This window comes from Rhinatrema bivittatum, chromosome 17, assembly GCF_901001135.1.
Source record: "Rhinatrema bivittatum chromosome 17, aRhiBiv1.1, whole genome shotgun sequence".
Taxonomy (NCBI): Eukaryota; Metazoa; Chordata; class Amphibia; order Gymnophiona; family Rhinatrematidae; genus Rhinatrema; species Rhinatrema bivittatum.
The window spans coordinates 26,251,472-26,269,845 of NC_042631.1; the positions used below are offsets into that span (position 1 = coordinate 26,251,472).

At 42.1% G+C, this 18,374-nt stretch overlaps 1 protein-coding gene across 1 annotated transcript in view; it reads right to left on the reverse strand.

Moving 5' to 3' along the window:
* Positions 1-18,374, reverse strand: part of PLEKHA7 (pleckstrin homology domain containing A7) — a 403,482-nt gene that overhangs the window by 182,753 nt on the left and 202,355 nt on the right. Inside the window, exon 4 of the mRNA XM_029583091.1 lies at positions 8,850-8,933. Coding sequence (XP_029438951.1) covers positions 8,850-8,933 — 84 coding nt within the window. The remainder of the gene's footprint in view (positions 1-8,849; positions 8,934-18,374) is intronic.

The window sequence follows — 18,374 nt, forward strand, 5'->3', positions numbered from 1 at the left end:
ATATTGAGTGTTTAATCTCTACAGAGTCCAAGAAGTCAGCTTTAGGAGGGGGTCTGGTTAACATAGTATATTTTGGCCACTTTTTAGTTTTGCTCTTGCAATGACTAACTGGATTGTCTTGTAGGGTTACTGATATCACATCTATAATTCACAATACTTTCAGAACTGAATGTAAATGTTGGCTCAAGCATTCAGAACAGAAAATATGCAATCTGAAGTTAGCTTTAAAAATATACTCTGCTGAAGGAAATGGCCTGGGTCTAAATAGGTAATAATGGTAATGCTGTACCCACCAAATAACCCCGAACCTACTGGGAGCCAGGATGTGACGTTTCTGAGGTAAAACATCAAAAAGCAGAGCCAGTAGAAACACTTCACTCAATTGTGCTCATGTCCCTGGTGTCACAATGTACTGAGCAACTGCCCAGTTTGACAAATACCTACGGGCCGATACAGTACAGTGCACTCCGACAGAGCACACTGTTAACCCTTGATTGGATGCGCGTTTTCGACACGCTAGCTTTACCCCTTATTCAGTAAGGGGTCAAAAACTCGCATCCAACCCCCCGAACCTAATAGCGCCCGCAACACGCAAATGCATGTTGATGGCCCTATTAGGTATTCCCGCGCGATTGAGAAAGGAAAATGTGCAGCCAAGCCGCACATTTTACTTTCAGAAATTAGCGCTTACCTTTGGGTAGGCGCTAATTTCTTCGGGCACCAGGAAAGTGCACAGAAAAGCAGTAAAACCTGCTCTTCTGTGCACCCTCCGACTTAATATCATGGCGATATTAAGTTGGAGGTCCCGAAAGTTACCAAAAGTTTAAAAAAAATTTGAAGTCGGCCCGCGGGTCAAAAACCGGATGCTCAATTTTGCCGGCGTCCGGTTTCCGAAACGTGGTTGTCAGCAGGCTCGAGAACCGACGCCGGCAAAATTGAGGTCGGCTGTCAAACCCGTTGACAGCCGCCGCTCCGGTCCAAAAAGAGGCGCTAGGGACGCGCTAGTATCCCTAGCGCCTCTTTTTACCGCCGGGCCTAATTTGCATACTGAATCGCGCTTGCCCGCGTTTGCCCGCTCTCCCGCGGACTTTACTGTATCGGCCCGCTAGTAAGCAAGGTAAAGCTTGTACACCATCATCACGTCTCCAAAAGGTGCTAATAACCAGAGCACATTAGGCAAGCCAAAGAACGTGGCCTTACAAAAAAAAAAAAGGGGGGCCCCTCAAAGACTAAGCAGACGTGATCCCATGGTTTGCTGGTGCAAAATTGATTTTAGTGGCAGCAACATTCTGTTTAAGAAATTTATGAGCTCAACGCAACACCACCTTCCCCCAAAATACACATATAGTTTGCAGCAAAGAAACTAATTGCATCTCACACCTGGCTACAAAAAACAAACTTCATCTCTCATCCAGCTTACTCCAGTCTCAACTCAGCTCTTCTCCTCATGGAGTAGGGGGGCAGTTTTGGGACTCTGCTGTTCCATTCCTGCTGCAAGGCAGCAAAAAAGAGAGCTACTTTTATCTGAAGCCCCACAGAAGTGATGCAGGGAGCACCGAGACCGAAATCTCACCGCCGCTCCCAGTTGTTCAGTTCGTGGCCCAAAAGCAGACACATTGATTACTATAACCTTAAACTGGCACGGTGTAGTGGTGAGGCGAGAAACAACTAGGGTGAGAGAGTTTTTAATGACAAAAACCTGTTAAAGCCCCTGCCTTAGTCATCTTGATATCTCAAGAAGCATTCAGACCATATCTCTCCTATATAACTATTTCCTGGCAAGTACGAAATGCAACTCTAAAAGACTCTTGTGCTTTATTCACTAAATAATTATTAGCCAAGAATAAAGAAAACAAGCTAAATCTTCATGATTAGAAAAAAGAGTGACAAACATCTAAAACAAACAAATGCATCTTCTTTAATGATATTTATTTGAACAAAACACGTAAAGATTTGACTACCTTAAAATGGCAATGAAATAAAGCGCATCCATAAAAACCTAGCAATCCTGCTTGTAGAGCTGAAATCAATAATTCTCAGATGCTGAAGAAAAGCAAGATACCACCGTCTTTGTCATTACACTAAGGTTAGGCAGACAATGGAAGGGAAACTGGTTTCAAGCTCAAATCAGCATCCATGCATGAGAAAGAGCCATAAAACCCAGTTCCCTTTAAACAAAGCCCTTCAGGGTTAGCTGCACAATGTTAATAGCATTAAGGCTATTTAACTAGCTTTTTTTTTTTTTTTAATGTAATCATCCTATCACACACATGCCCTCTCCCTTCTATTGGAAAGAGAACCTGTACAAACATTGGGACTTGTCCCTGGTATACTGAAATCTTGAAAGAGTTTATTGATTGTAGCTAAAGTTCCAGACATGTGAAGATCAGAATATGTTCAGAACCTCTTAAATAATAAAAAAAATAAAAATAAAAAAAACAGCATTTCCTATTGAATGCTCTTTAACTAAATCAAGTCATTTCTCTGGGCAAGATCATAATTACATTCTCATCTGCCAAATGACAGTATGATGATCAGTAAGGGAAAAAAATGTATTACTGAGATAAAACCATCTCCTTCCAAAAGCTCATAGCAGCAATTTTTCGCAGTGCTAGTAGTCTGTCCGACAATAAATATCCATACAGCCATTAAGCATTTTTTTCTCAAACCCTACACACATGAAAAAAAAACAACCCCACTCTATTGCAAAAATAGCATTTTTTCAACATAAAACTAAAATCAAAATATGAATGAAGGAAGGCTGTTTCAATGAACCCACTTACCTTTTAGTGCACTAAAAATCCCCTGCTCTTCTCCTCAGTCTGGAAAACTAAACAGCCCAAGTTTCTATATCCCAGGTGTTTAGTTGTTTCATCTTTTGCTGCCATAGTAACAATGCAATGCAAGAAATAAGAAGGCTCATTCTCTCTAAGGGTGATGCATTGGTTTTTATCAGCCGCTGTTACCAACAATCACGAAAAAGCACCACACAGAGGCAAACAAGTATTGCAGGAAAAGACAGAGACATCCCATTAACCCATGGGACTATTTTGCAGCAAAGCACCATTTTAACCTCAGCAATTCAGACCCATGTACTTGATCCAGATGCACAGAAGAAATGAGCACAGCGAAACGCAAAGTTAAAAAAAAAATGCCCCAACATGGCCCTGCTGATAATGGAGTGGAAAGGCGAGCAGAAGGGGAAAAAAAAACAAAAAAAAAACATGGATCCCAGTTCAACAATTCCAGCTTATCTTGAATCCACGCACTGAAAAAGACTGACTGGGTTAACTTTGAGATGAGTAAATGTTACGAGAGCTCTCAAGTCAGTTAAAACAGTTTCTTCATTTCTGCTCACGGTAAAACTTTAAAACCAAGACAAAAATATGAAGTTGGGCAAAGCCAAAATCACTGCTTTGGTCCATAAAAAAAAATCTGTGTCAGGGTATAAATACATACAGAAGAACTTACATTTATAGATAAACAGATTCCCCTTCTGTTAAGCCTTTTTCCGGGGCTGTTTAAAGCAAGATCCATCCACTCTGATGTCACCTTGATGTCATCTGTCAATGTCCCTCTTCCAGAAGGCTGCATCCTCATTGGTCAGGCATCATTTGGCACTTGTGAGTTCTTCTGCATGCATAAATGTCAGCATGGGGTGGGCTAGGACGGCCATGGTACCACCAACTTTGGGCAGGGCAAACTATGTAAAAAAAGCAGCCCTTGATTTCCATGGAAATCCAAAAACAGAAGGCAACTCCTCCCCCAACCCCCTCCTGCCTACCTGACATACAGGCAGATACAGAAAAATGCGCAGGAGAGCCGACGAGCGACCGCTCTCCTGGGCGCGCGATTCAAAAGGGTGGCCTATGCAAATTAGGGCCCGCGGTAAAAAAGGCGCTAGGGACACTAGCGTGTCCCTAGCGCCTCCTTTTTGACAGGAGCGGCGGCTGTCAGCGGGTTTGACAGCCGACACTCAATTTTGCCGGCGTCGGTTCTCAAACCCGCTGACAGCCATATATCGCTATGATATTAAGTCGGAGGGTGTACCGAAAAGCATTTTTTTCTGTTTTTCTGTATACTTTCCCGGCGCCGGCAGGCGTTAATTTTTTAAAGTAAAATGTGCGGCTTGGCTGCACATTTTGCTTTCTGGATCGCGCGGGAATAACTAATAGGGCCATCAACATGCATTTGCATGTTGATGGCCCTATTAGTTTCGGGGGGGGGGGGGGGGGGGGGGGTTGGCCGTGTGTTTTCGACGCGCTATTACCCCTTACTGAATAAGGGGTAAATCTAGCGTGTCAAAAACACGCGGCCAAACCCAGGCTAACAGTGCGCTCCACTGCACTGTACTGTATCAGCCCGATATTCACCAGAGCGCACTGTACTGTATCGGCCCGATATTCAGCAGAAGACATGCTCGGTGTCTCCGTGAGATCCTCCCCCTTCTATACAGCTTGCTTGAGGCAGATGCTATAAGACCCGCCCATAAGCAAGCACAAACAGAAGCAACACCACCACCTGCAGGTCTTGCTCTGTGTTATCGTTGCCACTGGAACTGTTCACTGTTGACGTGGCCGCTGGAGTTGCTCACAGTTGCCTGCAGCAGTGCTTCTACAGACATGGGAGGGCACTTATTGAAAGAAACTGGCACAGGACAAGCTCTCCCACTGCCTTGTTAAATCTACTATACCCTCTCTAAAGCAAGCTCATCTGTCAGTGACAAGAGACTGTGCGTTCTCTTTCGCAGGTCCGTCAACCTGGAATCTTCTTCCTGAAGGATTACGACAAATGGAGTGCACAAAGACTTTTAAATCTCTGCTGAAGACTTTTCTTCTCGGCCAGACTCAGGCGTAGACAGCTGCAGTGAGCCTTATATTACAAGCTACAAGAAACGTTTCTTTACTTTGGAGGTCTATCAACACTAATAAATCTGGGCGACATCTTTTTTTTCTGCCTGTGGTTTACTTTTGCTGTATTTGGTGTAGGATGGGTCCTTGAGGTAAACAAGGAGAACTTTATCAGTGTAATATTACACCAAAATTAGTGGAAGAGATTTGGGGGTGTATTTAGGACAAGTCACCAGAGTTTCTTGCCTAGTAATTTACAACAACAGAAAATAACGTCAATGTCTTTAAAGTTACTATAGAGGTTTTGTTAACATGGCATGGTATAAAAGTTTGTTCAGGGTAAAAAAAAAAAACAAACACACAAAAAAAAAAATCCTCAAGGTTGTAAATAGAAGTAACAAATAACACTCTCTCTACCCGCTTCCTACCATATCCAACAAGACACCTGCAGAGGATAGCAGTTACCCAGTTGAGAATATTCTACTTTATGTATACAAGCATAGAAATTCTCATATGCAACCCAACACCAGATCTGTATCCCATCCCGACTTTATCTTTTACCTTGACCTCTCAACCCTTCAGTTTTCTTTTTTTGGTTATGGGGCATAAAAGGGAGGGTAACATTAAGGCAACTGTGCATAAGAAAAGGAGGAGACTGTACAGATGGTAAAGACCTCAACCCAATTTGAATGGTTATCAACTGTAACTGGTTTAATAAGGTAAGCAGTTTTGGGTTCAACTGAAATTCTGCATGGTATGATGTGAATAAAAAAAAAATGTTTTTTTATTCTAATTAAAGCAATTAGACACAACAGGGTACATTTCAGTGATTCTTTGCCCATGCTTCAAGTGTGTAAGTAAGGCACGACCTTGAACACAAAGCAAATTTTACCACCTGGGAAGTGCTTAAATGAGCCTTTCAAACACTATATCTGAAACTTGTCTATGCTATTATAGTATATGCAGTCAGGAGGAGAAAAAGGTGATTTTTGCAGCTGCCAGTTTACTTGGAATCTATTTTGGTTAATATGCATTTAGGGCGTTATTTCAGACTTTGAGTTTTAGTGTGTATCCTCTGCACAAATAAAATCTGCATGCCAGAAAAGACAAACTATTTGAATGATGAAAGATCAAAACAATTGGCTGATTAATCTTTTTTGTTTTCAACATGTAAATCTTGTCTATGCTGGTGGCTGTACCCCTCAGATCAAGGTCTCAATCAGACCCTTCGTGGCTATGACTCACTCACAAAGGAGCAGTCCTATTTTCCCTAAGTAGAAAAGGAAAGAGAAAAAGGGGCATCAAGTTAAGCCAAATATTCTTATACTTCGCTCCTCATTAAACCTGCAGTAACACCATTCTGATTGTGATGATGATTAGGAATTCATGAACGCTGCTGAATGCTGTGTGTCTTCGGCAATACATGTGCATGCCATGTATTTTATCTACAGTTTTTCCACTTATTTCCCAACCAGTGTGCCATGGCACACTGATGTGTCTTCAAAGCTGATCAGGTGTGCCACAAAGGAGTCGTGACTTCTTCATGTTCAGTTCCAGACCAGTACCTGGGGGCTCTGCTCTCAGCACCTCGCAGTAACAAGACACACCGCAGTGGCTCTTAAACCTGTAGGAACTACTTTCTGAGAACATAAGAAAATGCCATACTGGGTCAGACCAAGGGTCCATCAAGCCCAGCATCCTGCCTCCAACAGTGACCAATCCAGGCCACAAGAACCTGGCAAGCACCCAAAAACCAAGTCCACTCCATGCAACCACCGCCAATGGCAGTGGCCATTCTCCAAGTGAACTTAACAGCAGGTAATGGACTTCTCCTCCAAGAACCTATCCAATCCTTTCTTAAACACAGCTATACTAACTGCACGAACCACATTCTCTGGCAACAAATTCCCGAGTTTAATGTGGTAATCGTGCAGGCCTCTTCTTCCTAGTCACAGCATGAGCCCTGGAGTATGGTAATTAACGACGGCATGCAGGGCAACGGACAGCTTGGACCTGCTTTGAGCAGCGCACACATTGCACAGGCATAGCACCTCTCCACCCTGAGTACCTTCCAGTCTCTTTCTTATCTCCGGGCTGAGTGAGATAGGGAGGGCATGCCCTGAGCGCTGGAAGTGATTCATTTTGTCAGGAGCAGCAACAGTGAAGGAGCTCTGGAAGCCACGTGCAGCAGCCAAGGTAAATAACTGAGTGGGCTGCCAGCACTCACACTGACTTCTCCCCTCTCTTCCACTTGTATATGGCGGGGAACTGGTCCATTGTGATGGTTTCATACATCTTCGCCCCCACTCTCCCTTTGTTTTACAATTTGGGAGAGAGAGAGAATGGTGGGGCTTTCAGCGTTTTCCTTGGTCTTCTCTTGGCCATGCGAGCCCTCTCCACGTCCACACTGCCCGCTCCGCAGAGGTTGGGGTGCCATGCAACATATTTGCTAATGTAGGTGCGCCTTGGGCATAAAAAGATTGGGAAACACTGGTTTATAATCACAAACTCACAATCACCGATGCAATGCCACACTTGAACATTTATTTATTTATGACTTATTTTTCGGAGTTTGAAAGTCGTAAGAGCACATGAGTTCCAGCAGGATCAAAATTGTATTTTATCGAAATGACCTAAGTAGCCAGAAATCAGAACACACCAAACATTCAAAAAGAATGTGCAGAAAGTATTTTGGTAACTAAGTGTTACCTACGTTTGACACAGATGATAGCTCTGTGGGTGCAGTGGATGCTCGAGCAAACTCCTTCACTGTGAGAAGGGAAAGATCACTTATGTTGAGCTTAGCATCCTCCAATCATTTTGAAAAGTTTGTTCCTAAAGGACTTCTGCCATATCTCTAGATACATTTACTGATTCTGATTAGGAATCTCCACTACAGGCAATATCCCCGGTTTCCTGTGGCAGATTGTTCAAGATTCTGCAGCAATTATGTGGAAAATTTGCAATTTTTTGTATATTAATATAAATTTTAAATGTGCTTTTTAAAACCATTGTCATTTTCTGACATCTTTGTGACCAGTTAATTTACTTGCTCTCTCTCTGCTTCCCCCTCCTCTGACCCCACATCCCTTCCAAATCGCCTCACTCACTCTTTTGTCTCCAATCTCTTCATTCACTGCCCCTCCTCCCCTTGCAACCCCTCGCTCTCTTGCCCCTCACCACCTCAACCATTCACTCTGCCTCCCCATTCCTTCATTCACCCTCCCTCCTCCCCCATACCCCCCCTCCAATCTCCTCATTCACACTCGCTCTCCCCACATCCATTCTGATCCCCCTCGTTCACTCCTACTCTCCATCATCTATCTCCTCACACTCTTTCCCCATCCCCACCCACCAATTCTTGTCCCCACTTACTCTCCCCATCCTGGCTTGTTTGCAGCAGTGCAGCACTTCAAGCTGCATCCGCCTCCTCCGATTCCCAGGGCTGCTTGTTGTGCTTTGAACCATGTGGAGATACCATAGTGCTGAGCAGTTCATAGTGCAACACTCGAGATTGGAAGAGCGGGGAGAATAAGGCTTGAGGCACTGCACTGCTGCTGTTCTGAGAACAAATTGGGATTATGCTGGAGGTTGTGGAAGTGGGAGACAGCTATGAAGGCCACCGCCATTACTGCTGCTCCTACTGCCACTGCGGTCCCATGTCTCCCATGGAAATTCTGTGCGAGACCAGGATTCCTAACTATAGTCTGTCCCATAGCCAAACACAATTAATCGGCTGCTGTATTTTCAAACTCAGTTCTCTAAAGAAGGTCAAACAAACATATAAACTGAAACAAAAAAAAACAAGCACTCTCTTCTTATATATCCAAAATAACCAAAAACAAAGAGAGAAATACTCACATAAATACAAAAACATCAAAAGTAGAGCAATGAACTCAAAAACTACTGAAGCAGTGTCAGAACGAACAAGCATTTAGCGTAAACAACATTTAGCTATTCAATAAAACAACTCGCAAACAGAAAAGCAATTGCACTTACTCTTCTCGTATGTCAAACTCAAGATTTTCGGGAGAAATCTGTCCTGTTACAGGATGTCTAAACGTTGTCGCTTTCTGGTTATGACTGCAAAGGAATAGCAAAAGATTAATTAAAATCCAGAACAATTTTTTTTTTTTTTTTTTACAGTCATGTTTCCAAAGCCAAGTTCTGTAATTCTGACAGCATATTGTATACACATAAGGAAAGGCTAAGAAAATTGCATGTTATTTTTGGGTGAGCTGGAGTCTTCATTGTTTTCATTCACTTTCTCACAAGTATGTTGAATCTGATGTTACTGTGCAGTGGCTATAAAGATGCCAGCCAAGCCCATATATTACAGCGGTGCAGAAGCCATGGTTAGCAATATTGCACAAGTGTTAAAGCTCTATCGATCTGTAACAGACTGTGCCATTTACTTGCAGGCAGAACGGCAAACTCATTTAACTTTTTAAAATTTACTCCACTGGTTCTGAAAAGCTCAAAAAAAATATACAGCTCCCCTAGGATGGCAACTTGTAAACTTCATGGGTTTTTCAATCTATAGTGCACTCTTGACTTGGCCAGTGACCAACTCTTCCAAGAGGTTCAACCCTGGGCTTGTAGGTATTGTGCATTTACATAGCTGCCATAAAAAATGGCACTCATTTTCCAGAAAATGGCTTTTTCCACATTATTAAAATATATGGAAACTCTTAAGTTCCCTGAGTTCACAATGCTAAAGGCATTGTTGTTGGTAAGGCTTCTCTAAACAAAAATGCCTTTAGCATTTTACGAAAGCCTTTCAAATCTTGGAAAGAGCACAAATGGTACCTCAAGAAATTAGGAAATAACAAGGTGCAAACAAAGTATTATCATTTAAAGAGAAGTATTATCGTTTAAAGATCTGGCTTTTCAGATGAGAAAAACAAACAAAAATGTGAAGTGACAATAAAACCCTTTGGAAACCAAGCACTTTATCTTAATATGCAGCCCAGATTTAAAGAGGAACTGCATACGTTTTGCTTCTCCTTGTACTTACTAATTACTATGATATTTGTGTTTGAATGAGAGCTATTCCTCATGTGCCACTTTCCTCCCTATGCTTAATCTCTCCACAGCCTCAAACACCCTACACTAATGACTTGGGTCTGTTGCAGGTCACGATCCTACAGTAGAGGTGCCAGACTACGGAACATCTTCTAGGCCAAACCGAAACCCTTCTTGCTTCTTCCCATTTTGTGACCATAAGAAAAATTTTAAAAAAACATATAATTCAGGTCTTATGGATGTAGAAACCAGACTAACATGTCCTTTTTATTTGTTTCATCAGTGTGCAAGGCACTTCTTTAGGAGATAAGTAGATTCAGAGCCCTTTCTATACGAGGGCATGGTCAAAACTACGACAAAAAATATTTTTAGGATTTCCAATGTTCCTAATTATTTACTGAACAAATTAATTACATAAAAAGTGCCTCTTTTCTAAAAATTAAACAATTGTACTGCCTTTTAGAAGTTAATATTGTGAAGCCAGGTTTCGCACCCTAATAATCTTGATGTTAACTAGAGGGTCTTTTTTTTATTTTAAAAAGGCTAACAATAACTAGTAAACTTCTTTGAGATTTCCACTTGCACTGTAAATTTGATGTATTGATGGATACTCAGGTCAGTTTCCCATGTGTGCTAGATTTTCCTGACAGATGAACGTGTAGTTGTGCAAACATCAAACTGCAAATACCCATCTATCAATCAAGTCATGAAAGCAAGAGTTTTGATTTTTTTTTCTTCTTCCATTTCATAATCTGCTTCAGTGCATTTGAAGGAGTCTAACTGTAGCAAGCGGGCAATATTAAATCCTTCATTAAGCACAAAATGACTCGTGTGTGAGCCAAAAAGTAAATTTATGCCCTTTAGCGATTCAGATTCATGGTTAATTTAGACCTGAAAACAACCTCAAACACTTGGAAACAAGTGGAACTTTATTTTTGTTTAGTGAGTATTTTCTACCAATCTCATCCATGTATCATTAAGAAGATTCTTCACTAATTTAACTCCAATGGAACAGCTTTGAAGATTTTTTTATGCAATGTTTTATTTGTTAATGGCTGTACACCGTGTTGGGTGACAAGAAACGTGGTATGAAAGTTGAATATAAAATGTTACCAAGGCACTAATGTTAGAAAATATAAATATAAAGCCGTATAGTCATAGCCCCTGGTTTCTCACAATGCTGTAGAGTAAGGGCTGCAAAATCTAGGCCTTACTGCAGGATTTTCCTTTTCCTGGAGGGGAAGAGGGGGAGAATAAGAATGGAGGGAGGCCCAGGAATGGGAGATAGATAAGGGAGGGAGCGAGAGAAATCTGTGGATGGGAAGCACATAAGGGGCAGCGGGGGGGGAGGGAAGAGAAGGGAAGGAGAGAGGTTGCAGGATAAGGGAAGAAAAGGAGGGAATGGGAGAGAGGATAGCCTTTTGAGGGGGGGGGGGGAAGAAAGGGAAGTTACTTCAGAGATACAAAGAGAGGGATGTTTCATCCCCGCTTTGGAGCGCTGGTGCCGCATCTCTTGCTCTCGTTGTCAGGGACCCAGCATGGACTGGGACTCATCTCACCGCTGCATCTCATCATACCATCCCCGCCAGGGCACGCCTGAACACGCAGCAGGTCAACCCACCTCTGGAGATGAGGGCGCAAGAAAGACAAGACAGGGGCTGAAACTGGGAGACAGCCATGTGAGAGACCGGAGGAGGAAGAGAGGAAAGTGGAGGGGCTGAGGCGGTAAGAGAAAAGGCACCTTTATAAGGGAAAAAAGACCGTCTTGTCATGTAAGAAGGCGTGATAGGAGATGAAAAGACAGAAGGGAGGGGAAGGGGAGAAAAACTGAAAAGCGAAAACGGTAAAACAAAGGGAAAAATCATCAAAAAAAAGGGGGGAAAAATAAAACAAAGGTTAGAAAACTACTTTGTCATTTTCAGTCGTGTGAACTGTATGCAATTTGTCCTGCAAAATTTCAAAACCTTTGCCACAGGATTTTCTAATTCACAGAATTTACCCCTGAGCTGCTACAGGAAAATCAGGGACTGTTGCTTATATTGCCAGGGTTTAGAGCACTGGCTTTTCACTTCTAAACACCTGGGATCAGAAACATGGACCGAGCGTGGTAGCCTCAGTCGAGTCCCTAGAGCACACCTGTTGACATAACCAAACCTACAACCAGTGCCAGAAACGGATTATCCCCTTATACATTCACAGCCTTATTTTTCAGAGTCTGAACACACATACAGAATGGAGAAATATTTCTAAAACATTAGAATGCAATGTTCTTAATCAACCAGTATAAACAATTGTGTTGCACTCTTGCATGCACGTGTGCAAATTCCTTGTACACGGTTCACATATACCGTCAGGGTTGTGGATGTATATAAGAACATAAGAACATGCCAAACTGGGTCAGACCAAGGGTCCATCAAGCCTAGCATCCTGTTTCCAACAGTGGCCAATCCAGGCTATAAGAACCTGGCAAGTACCCAAAAACTAACTCTATTCCATGTAACCATTGCTAATGGCAGTGGCTATTCTCTAAGTGAACTTAATAGCAGGTAATGGACTTCTCCTCCAAGAACTTATCCAATCCTTTTTTAAACACAGCTCTACTAACTGCACTAACCACATCCTCTGGCAACAAATTCCAGAGTTTAATTGTGCGCTGAGTAAAAAAAGAACTTTCTCCGATTAGTTTTAAATGTGCCCCATGCTAACTTCATGGAGTGTCCCCTAGTCTTTCTATTATCCGAAAGAGTAAATAAGCGATTTACATCTACCCGTTCTAGACCTCTCATGATTTTAAACACCTTTATCATATCCCTCCTCAGTCGTCTCTTCTCCAAGCTGAAAAGTCCTAACCTCTTTAGTCTTTCCTCATAGGGGAGCTGTTCCATTCCCCTTATCATTTTGGTAGCCCTTCTCTGTACCTTCTCCATCGCAATTATCTCTTTTTTGAGATGCGGCAACCAGAACTGTATACAGTATTCAAGGTGCGGTCTCACCATGGAGTGATACAGAGGCATTATGACATTTTCCGTTTTATTCACCATTCCCTTTCTAATAATTCCCAACATTCTGTTTGCTTTTTTGACTGCCACAGCACACTGAACTGACGATTTCAATGTGTTATCCACTATGACACCTAGATCTCTTTCTTGGGTTGTAGCACCTAATATGGAATCTATTTCTTTAAACCACCCCCCCCCCCCCCCCAGTAATTAAATAGCAAAAGCAAAGCAAGTCAGGAATGAGAAATGTAGCCTGTGTTTCATCAGCATGAGTTCCAATAATTAATCTAATCATAAAGAAATAAATAAAAAGATTAAGAAATCCTCAAATTGCAAAAAAGTCATTTTTTGGCAATCAATTTCTTCTCATGCTTCTCTGTTTTAATTGGGCACACATGTATTGGTGCACATTCTTTTACATTTTTAATTGTGCAACAGAGGTATAACAAAAGAAAACTAAATGTTTAATGCTGATCCATTTTAAACACATATTCGATACTACAGCACAAAGGGAAGAAAATGCAACAAATCGGACAGATACGGCATTTTTACAGCTATCCAGAAGCAGTTTGGTGATTGTATTTATGGGATAATGGGAATGCACTTTCCAAATATAAGGAAGTATTTGTTTTATAGACTGCGATTCCTTTTAAAGGGGCCAACAATAAACGATTACAGCGCCCACCTTCTGTGTGTCTCGAAATCTCAAGAGGCCTCCCAGCTCGCTTCAGGATCGACACGGCAGCAAGAGCTTTGCACAGGATTCAGATTTGGAACAAGCGTGGCTTGGGCTCTTTAAACCAATTCCAAGCGTTTTTCTCATTAAGTAGGTATCATCGTATTTCTCAGCATAAGTATACTAAGTTTTGCTTATTCGACAGCTGAAAGGAAACGGATGATGCTCATTGAGCCAACCACACGGCAGACAAATATATGGAATGGTGTTATAATTCTCTCTCAGAGAAAGTGACTGCCAAATTTAATCAGAGCTCAGTAGGATTTTAAAATAAGTGACACAATATAATGGAGGCTTCTGAGAGCCATATTAGCCCTGAAGGAAACTGGAATCTTTTTAGGCTCAGATACCTTTTATTGGATCAATATAGGACTAAAACAATGATAATAACATAGAAAATGACAGCAAAAGACCAAAATTGCCCATCCAGTCTGCCCTGTTGAGATTCATTTTCTTTGGGTAGATGTGCATATAAATTCCCATGAGTTCATTCATCAAATGTAATGTTTAGGAAATGCAAAGGGTAGAAATAATTTCCTCTTTTTGAGAAAATATTCACTGGGTAGGTTTGGCGTGGCATAGCCTTGACAGTTCTTGGTTCGTCAGTAAAGTCTGGGGTTTCATTTGTAGTTTGATCAAGTTGCGCTGTGAAATGCTACTTTATGCTTTATAACTGATTCCGAAAACCCTGTTCAGGGAAAGTTCAGAGAAAGTTTTCTGGCAGAACCGCACACTGAACAAAAATTGTTCTCTGCAAACGATTATTTACGATTATTTCATTTCCATGGTCAAGGTCATTATTTATAGCTTTCTACACATTAAATGCAGACTATAAAAAGGCATCGATTAAAAACGAAGCGAGCTTGTAGTAACTCACAAGAAAAAAAAAACACACTGTTGTCTACAGTGAGCTATTTACAACGTGCTTCAAGGGTTAACAACATTTTTAGTTTCTGTGCTAGAGTAAGCCTGCCAGGTTTTATCTGTGCTAAATTCATTACATCCTGACTTCTCCAGAGGAACAGGCCTGCCACTTGACATATACAAAAGTATCTATAAACAAAACCGTATTCAAACAGACACCACAGAGGTAGCTGCCCCCTGATAAAAGGCCTCTTTGACACTACCTGAGGAAGCGAGTCTCCCTGCGGTACAATGCTTCTTTTTTTCACAGAGGACAGTATTTAGTATTTTCATTATGTATCTACACTGTGTCAGCAGTTCTACTCAAGACTAATTACAGAGGTGGCAAAGATCAAGATCAGTGATGTTCACAATCTAGATAGGTATCAGCAGACATGATTTATTGATCTGCAATTGTAGATAAGATTGAGATTTCAAAATAGCAGAGGAGGAAAGAAGATTCATGCAGAAATAGTGGAGCTACTTTCTAGAATGCACATTCAAGCACGCTTTTGCATATAATTGGATAAAAAAAAAAGACTTAGCTATGAGTAGATATTATTCTAGTTAAATTGACAGTTTTGTTTTTTGAATAAAAGATTATATTTTTGAGTGCTTTTCATGGTTTACTGATGTTACTTTTTTGACATTCTATTCTCTTGATACATCTCGAATGGTAGTGTATGTATGAACTACCCATGTGTTTTCACTCTATTTTTTTAAATTGTTTTATGATATAATTCAATTTCAGGCAAACACTGGGGGGGGGGGGTTCTTATAGTTTCTGAGGGTTTCCATTAATAGGCCTGGTGTTACCTGGTTTTTTTTGCACCTTACAGTTATTAAAAAAAACAAAATACCTGTCAGGATCCCCCTGACTCCGCAATATGTACTGAAAACCTGGCATGGATAGGACATGAAATACAAAAGCTGGTAGGTGAGGACACCCAGACAAACATACAGACAGATCACATAAGAAGGCTAAAAAACTGCAATGTCCTCCATGGAATCAGGGACTTTTATTTTCCTTGACTTTCCGGGCTGTTATTAACTTCACCTAGAGCTGCAGTGCAATAAATCTCATCAAGCAGAAAATACAAGAACTGCGGGTGGGATGTAAGACTGCAAGGGTGGGCCTCTTGGGTTCCTCACGAATTTAAACTTGTCTTTTTTGAACAACATTTGATGCAATTTGTTTTCCTACGTCTATCTCGTGATTGAACAAACACACTCTGAAATGTGAAAAATGTTATGACAATGAGAGGAAATATGCCAACAATGACTGAAATTTCAAGAATGAAATTCTCTCCCTCTCAGAGCACTTTTGTGTGCTCTATTTCTATTGACTTCACAAGAATTTTATACACTATTTCCATTTACAGAACATAACATTAACTTGTCCGGGAGGACCACTGCTACCATACTATATCATACTGCACCATGTTGTACAAGTTTTTCCCATAATATAACCAAAAAATACTGCAATTACAGCACCTTAGATAAATGGCTCACAGGGGTGCAGGTTTCCTAAAATTTTATGTTATATTTTCAGCTGCAACAGTTTCATTTTGTACCTCAAAGCATTGTTTTTTTAAACTCTGTGTCATGACCCAGTACCGGGTCACAACCCTGGACCTGTTCACACCTGGCGGATGAGGAAGAAGCTCAGCACTGGCTGGCATTCAGCTGCTGACACAGCTGCTGTGCGGCCCTCTCGGTTATCTCGAGCCACCACACCCCCACGCTGTTCTTCTGATGACTGCCGAGAAGTTTCGAAGTACAGGTGCCATGCAGCTCAAAATCACCAAGATCCACACGGAGCCAGGGGCCTGCAAAAGCGCCAAGGACAGCCGGGTTTTTTTTTCTAAATTTTTGCGCCCCCCCCCCCCCCCCCCAGGTCTGCTTAAATCCTGACATGGCTTCAGCACCCCAAGCCCCAGCCTGAAATGTAACCCGCGGCAACTACCATCAGGGCTCTGCAACTCCCAGGTTCACTGGTTCTCAACCACTGCGGCTCTCATTCATGGCTGTGCTCTCTTTCCCTCACGCTGGTCCCCCTCCCTCCAAACAAATCAGTGGCACAGAGGGGGACGGGGGGGGACTCCTGCCTCTCACTGCCTGTGGAGTAAAAATGAACCAGGCTAGAGCAAGCCCTCAGCCTTGTGGGCGCTGGCTCTTAAAGTGGCACTGCCACAAACAAGAAAAGGGGAAAGGGGGAGAGAGAATGTAATGTGAGATGGTTTTCTTTCCTCTGAGTTCTGAGAAGGATTCCAAAACAAAAAACATTATTTGGAAAACTACTGCTATACTTTACCAAAATACGTATCTCCAGGAAAGAACAATCCTTCTCAGTTGTTAAGGATGAGTTTTAAGGCTAAGAACAGCAAAAAATATAACTGAATACATTTCTTGATTATTAGGGGTTTTTTTGGCGTTAACATTTCCTTTCTCAGGTCCCAACAGAACGAGATGTTCAGAGCAAGATTGCCAGGAAATACAAGTTAAATCATAAAACACATTACAATGGTAAGAGCAAGCCCTACCTAGGAGTCTCCTGAGTTGCTGGAATTCTCCCTGCTGGTACAGGAGCAATCCCTTTGCATTTTAGGATATGCATAATTTTAATTCCCCTGGTGTCTGTGTGTTTGGGTGAGGGGGCAGTAATTGGGGTGAATGTATGGGGTGGCAAATGGGAGAGAGATAGAGAGGGGCAGCCTGGTGTGTGTGTGGGGGAGTGACTGGGGTGAATGTATGGGGGACAGGTGGGAGAGAGACTGGTTGGTGAGTGGTGAAAAGCATCCTGGTGTGTGTGTGGGGGGGGGGGTTGACTGTATGGGATGATGGGGGGGAGACAGACTGCTTTGGGTGGTGATTAGTAAGAGAGAGGCAACCTGTTGTGTGTGGGGTAGGACTGGTGAGAGGGGAAGTGACTGGGATGACAGGTGGGAGAGAGAGGCAGCCTGGTGTGTGTGTGTGTGTGGGGGGGGTGACTGGGTTAACTGTATGGGGTGACAAGTCACCCCCCCCCCCCAACACACACACACACCTGGTTGAATCTCTCTCTAGAGTCACCACCCCAACTAGTCTCTCTCCCACTTATCACCCATGTATTCACCCAAGTCATTTCCCCTCTCCCACCTCCACACCCAAACACACAGACTCACACCAAGGGAATTCAAAGTATGCATATCCCAAAGTGCCATGTCCCCTTTTCTAAAATACAAAAGGCTTGGCATATTATAAATATGCATTTCCATTACATGCTTTTGCTGACTAGAACTTGATGCTATTATTACATTACTTGTTTACACATTAGCAGACACTGGCCATCCCCCCCCTCCCCCCCCCTCCCCCCCCCTACACACACACACAAACATCACCTTGCAACCTTCGCAACACAAACAAGTAACTAAGGAGATAGCGAAAATGCAAACCATACCTCTAGCTAATGAGCTGCTCCCCAATTGACACTTTTTAACTTATTGGTAACATTTTTAGTTAGTGCACACAAACATCCAGTTAGTGCGCACTAACCCCAAAACTAGGGAAACCCAAAATAAACACCTCCTGAACCATTAAAAAAAAAAAAAAAAAAAAAAAAATCAGATAATTTATTTTATTTATTTATTTATTTTATTTTATTTTATATACCGACAACCGTTTGCACATCGTGCCGGTTTACAGATAACTTACAACCAAAGGATATATAGGCAAAGCCTTTACAAGGAACAGTGTGAGATAATGACCTGAAATGAAAATGACACAGAAAAAAAAAATCAGTGCAAATCCCTACAGGCAAGGAATGATTTGCATGGCACTCAGTAGCAGATAAGAAGGGCCCTCAAGAATATTCTAGAGCCT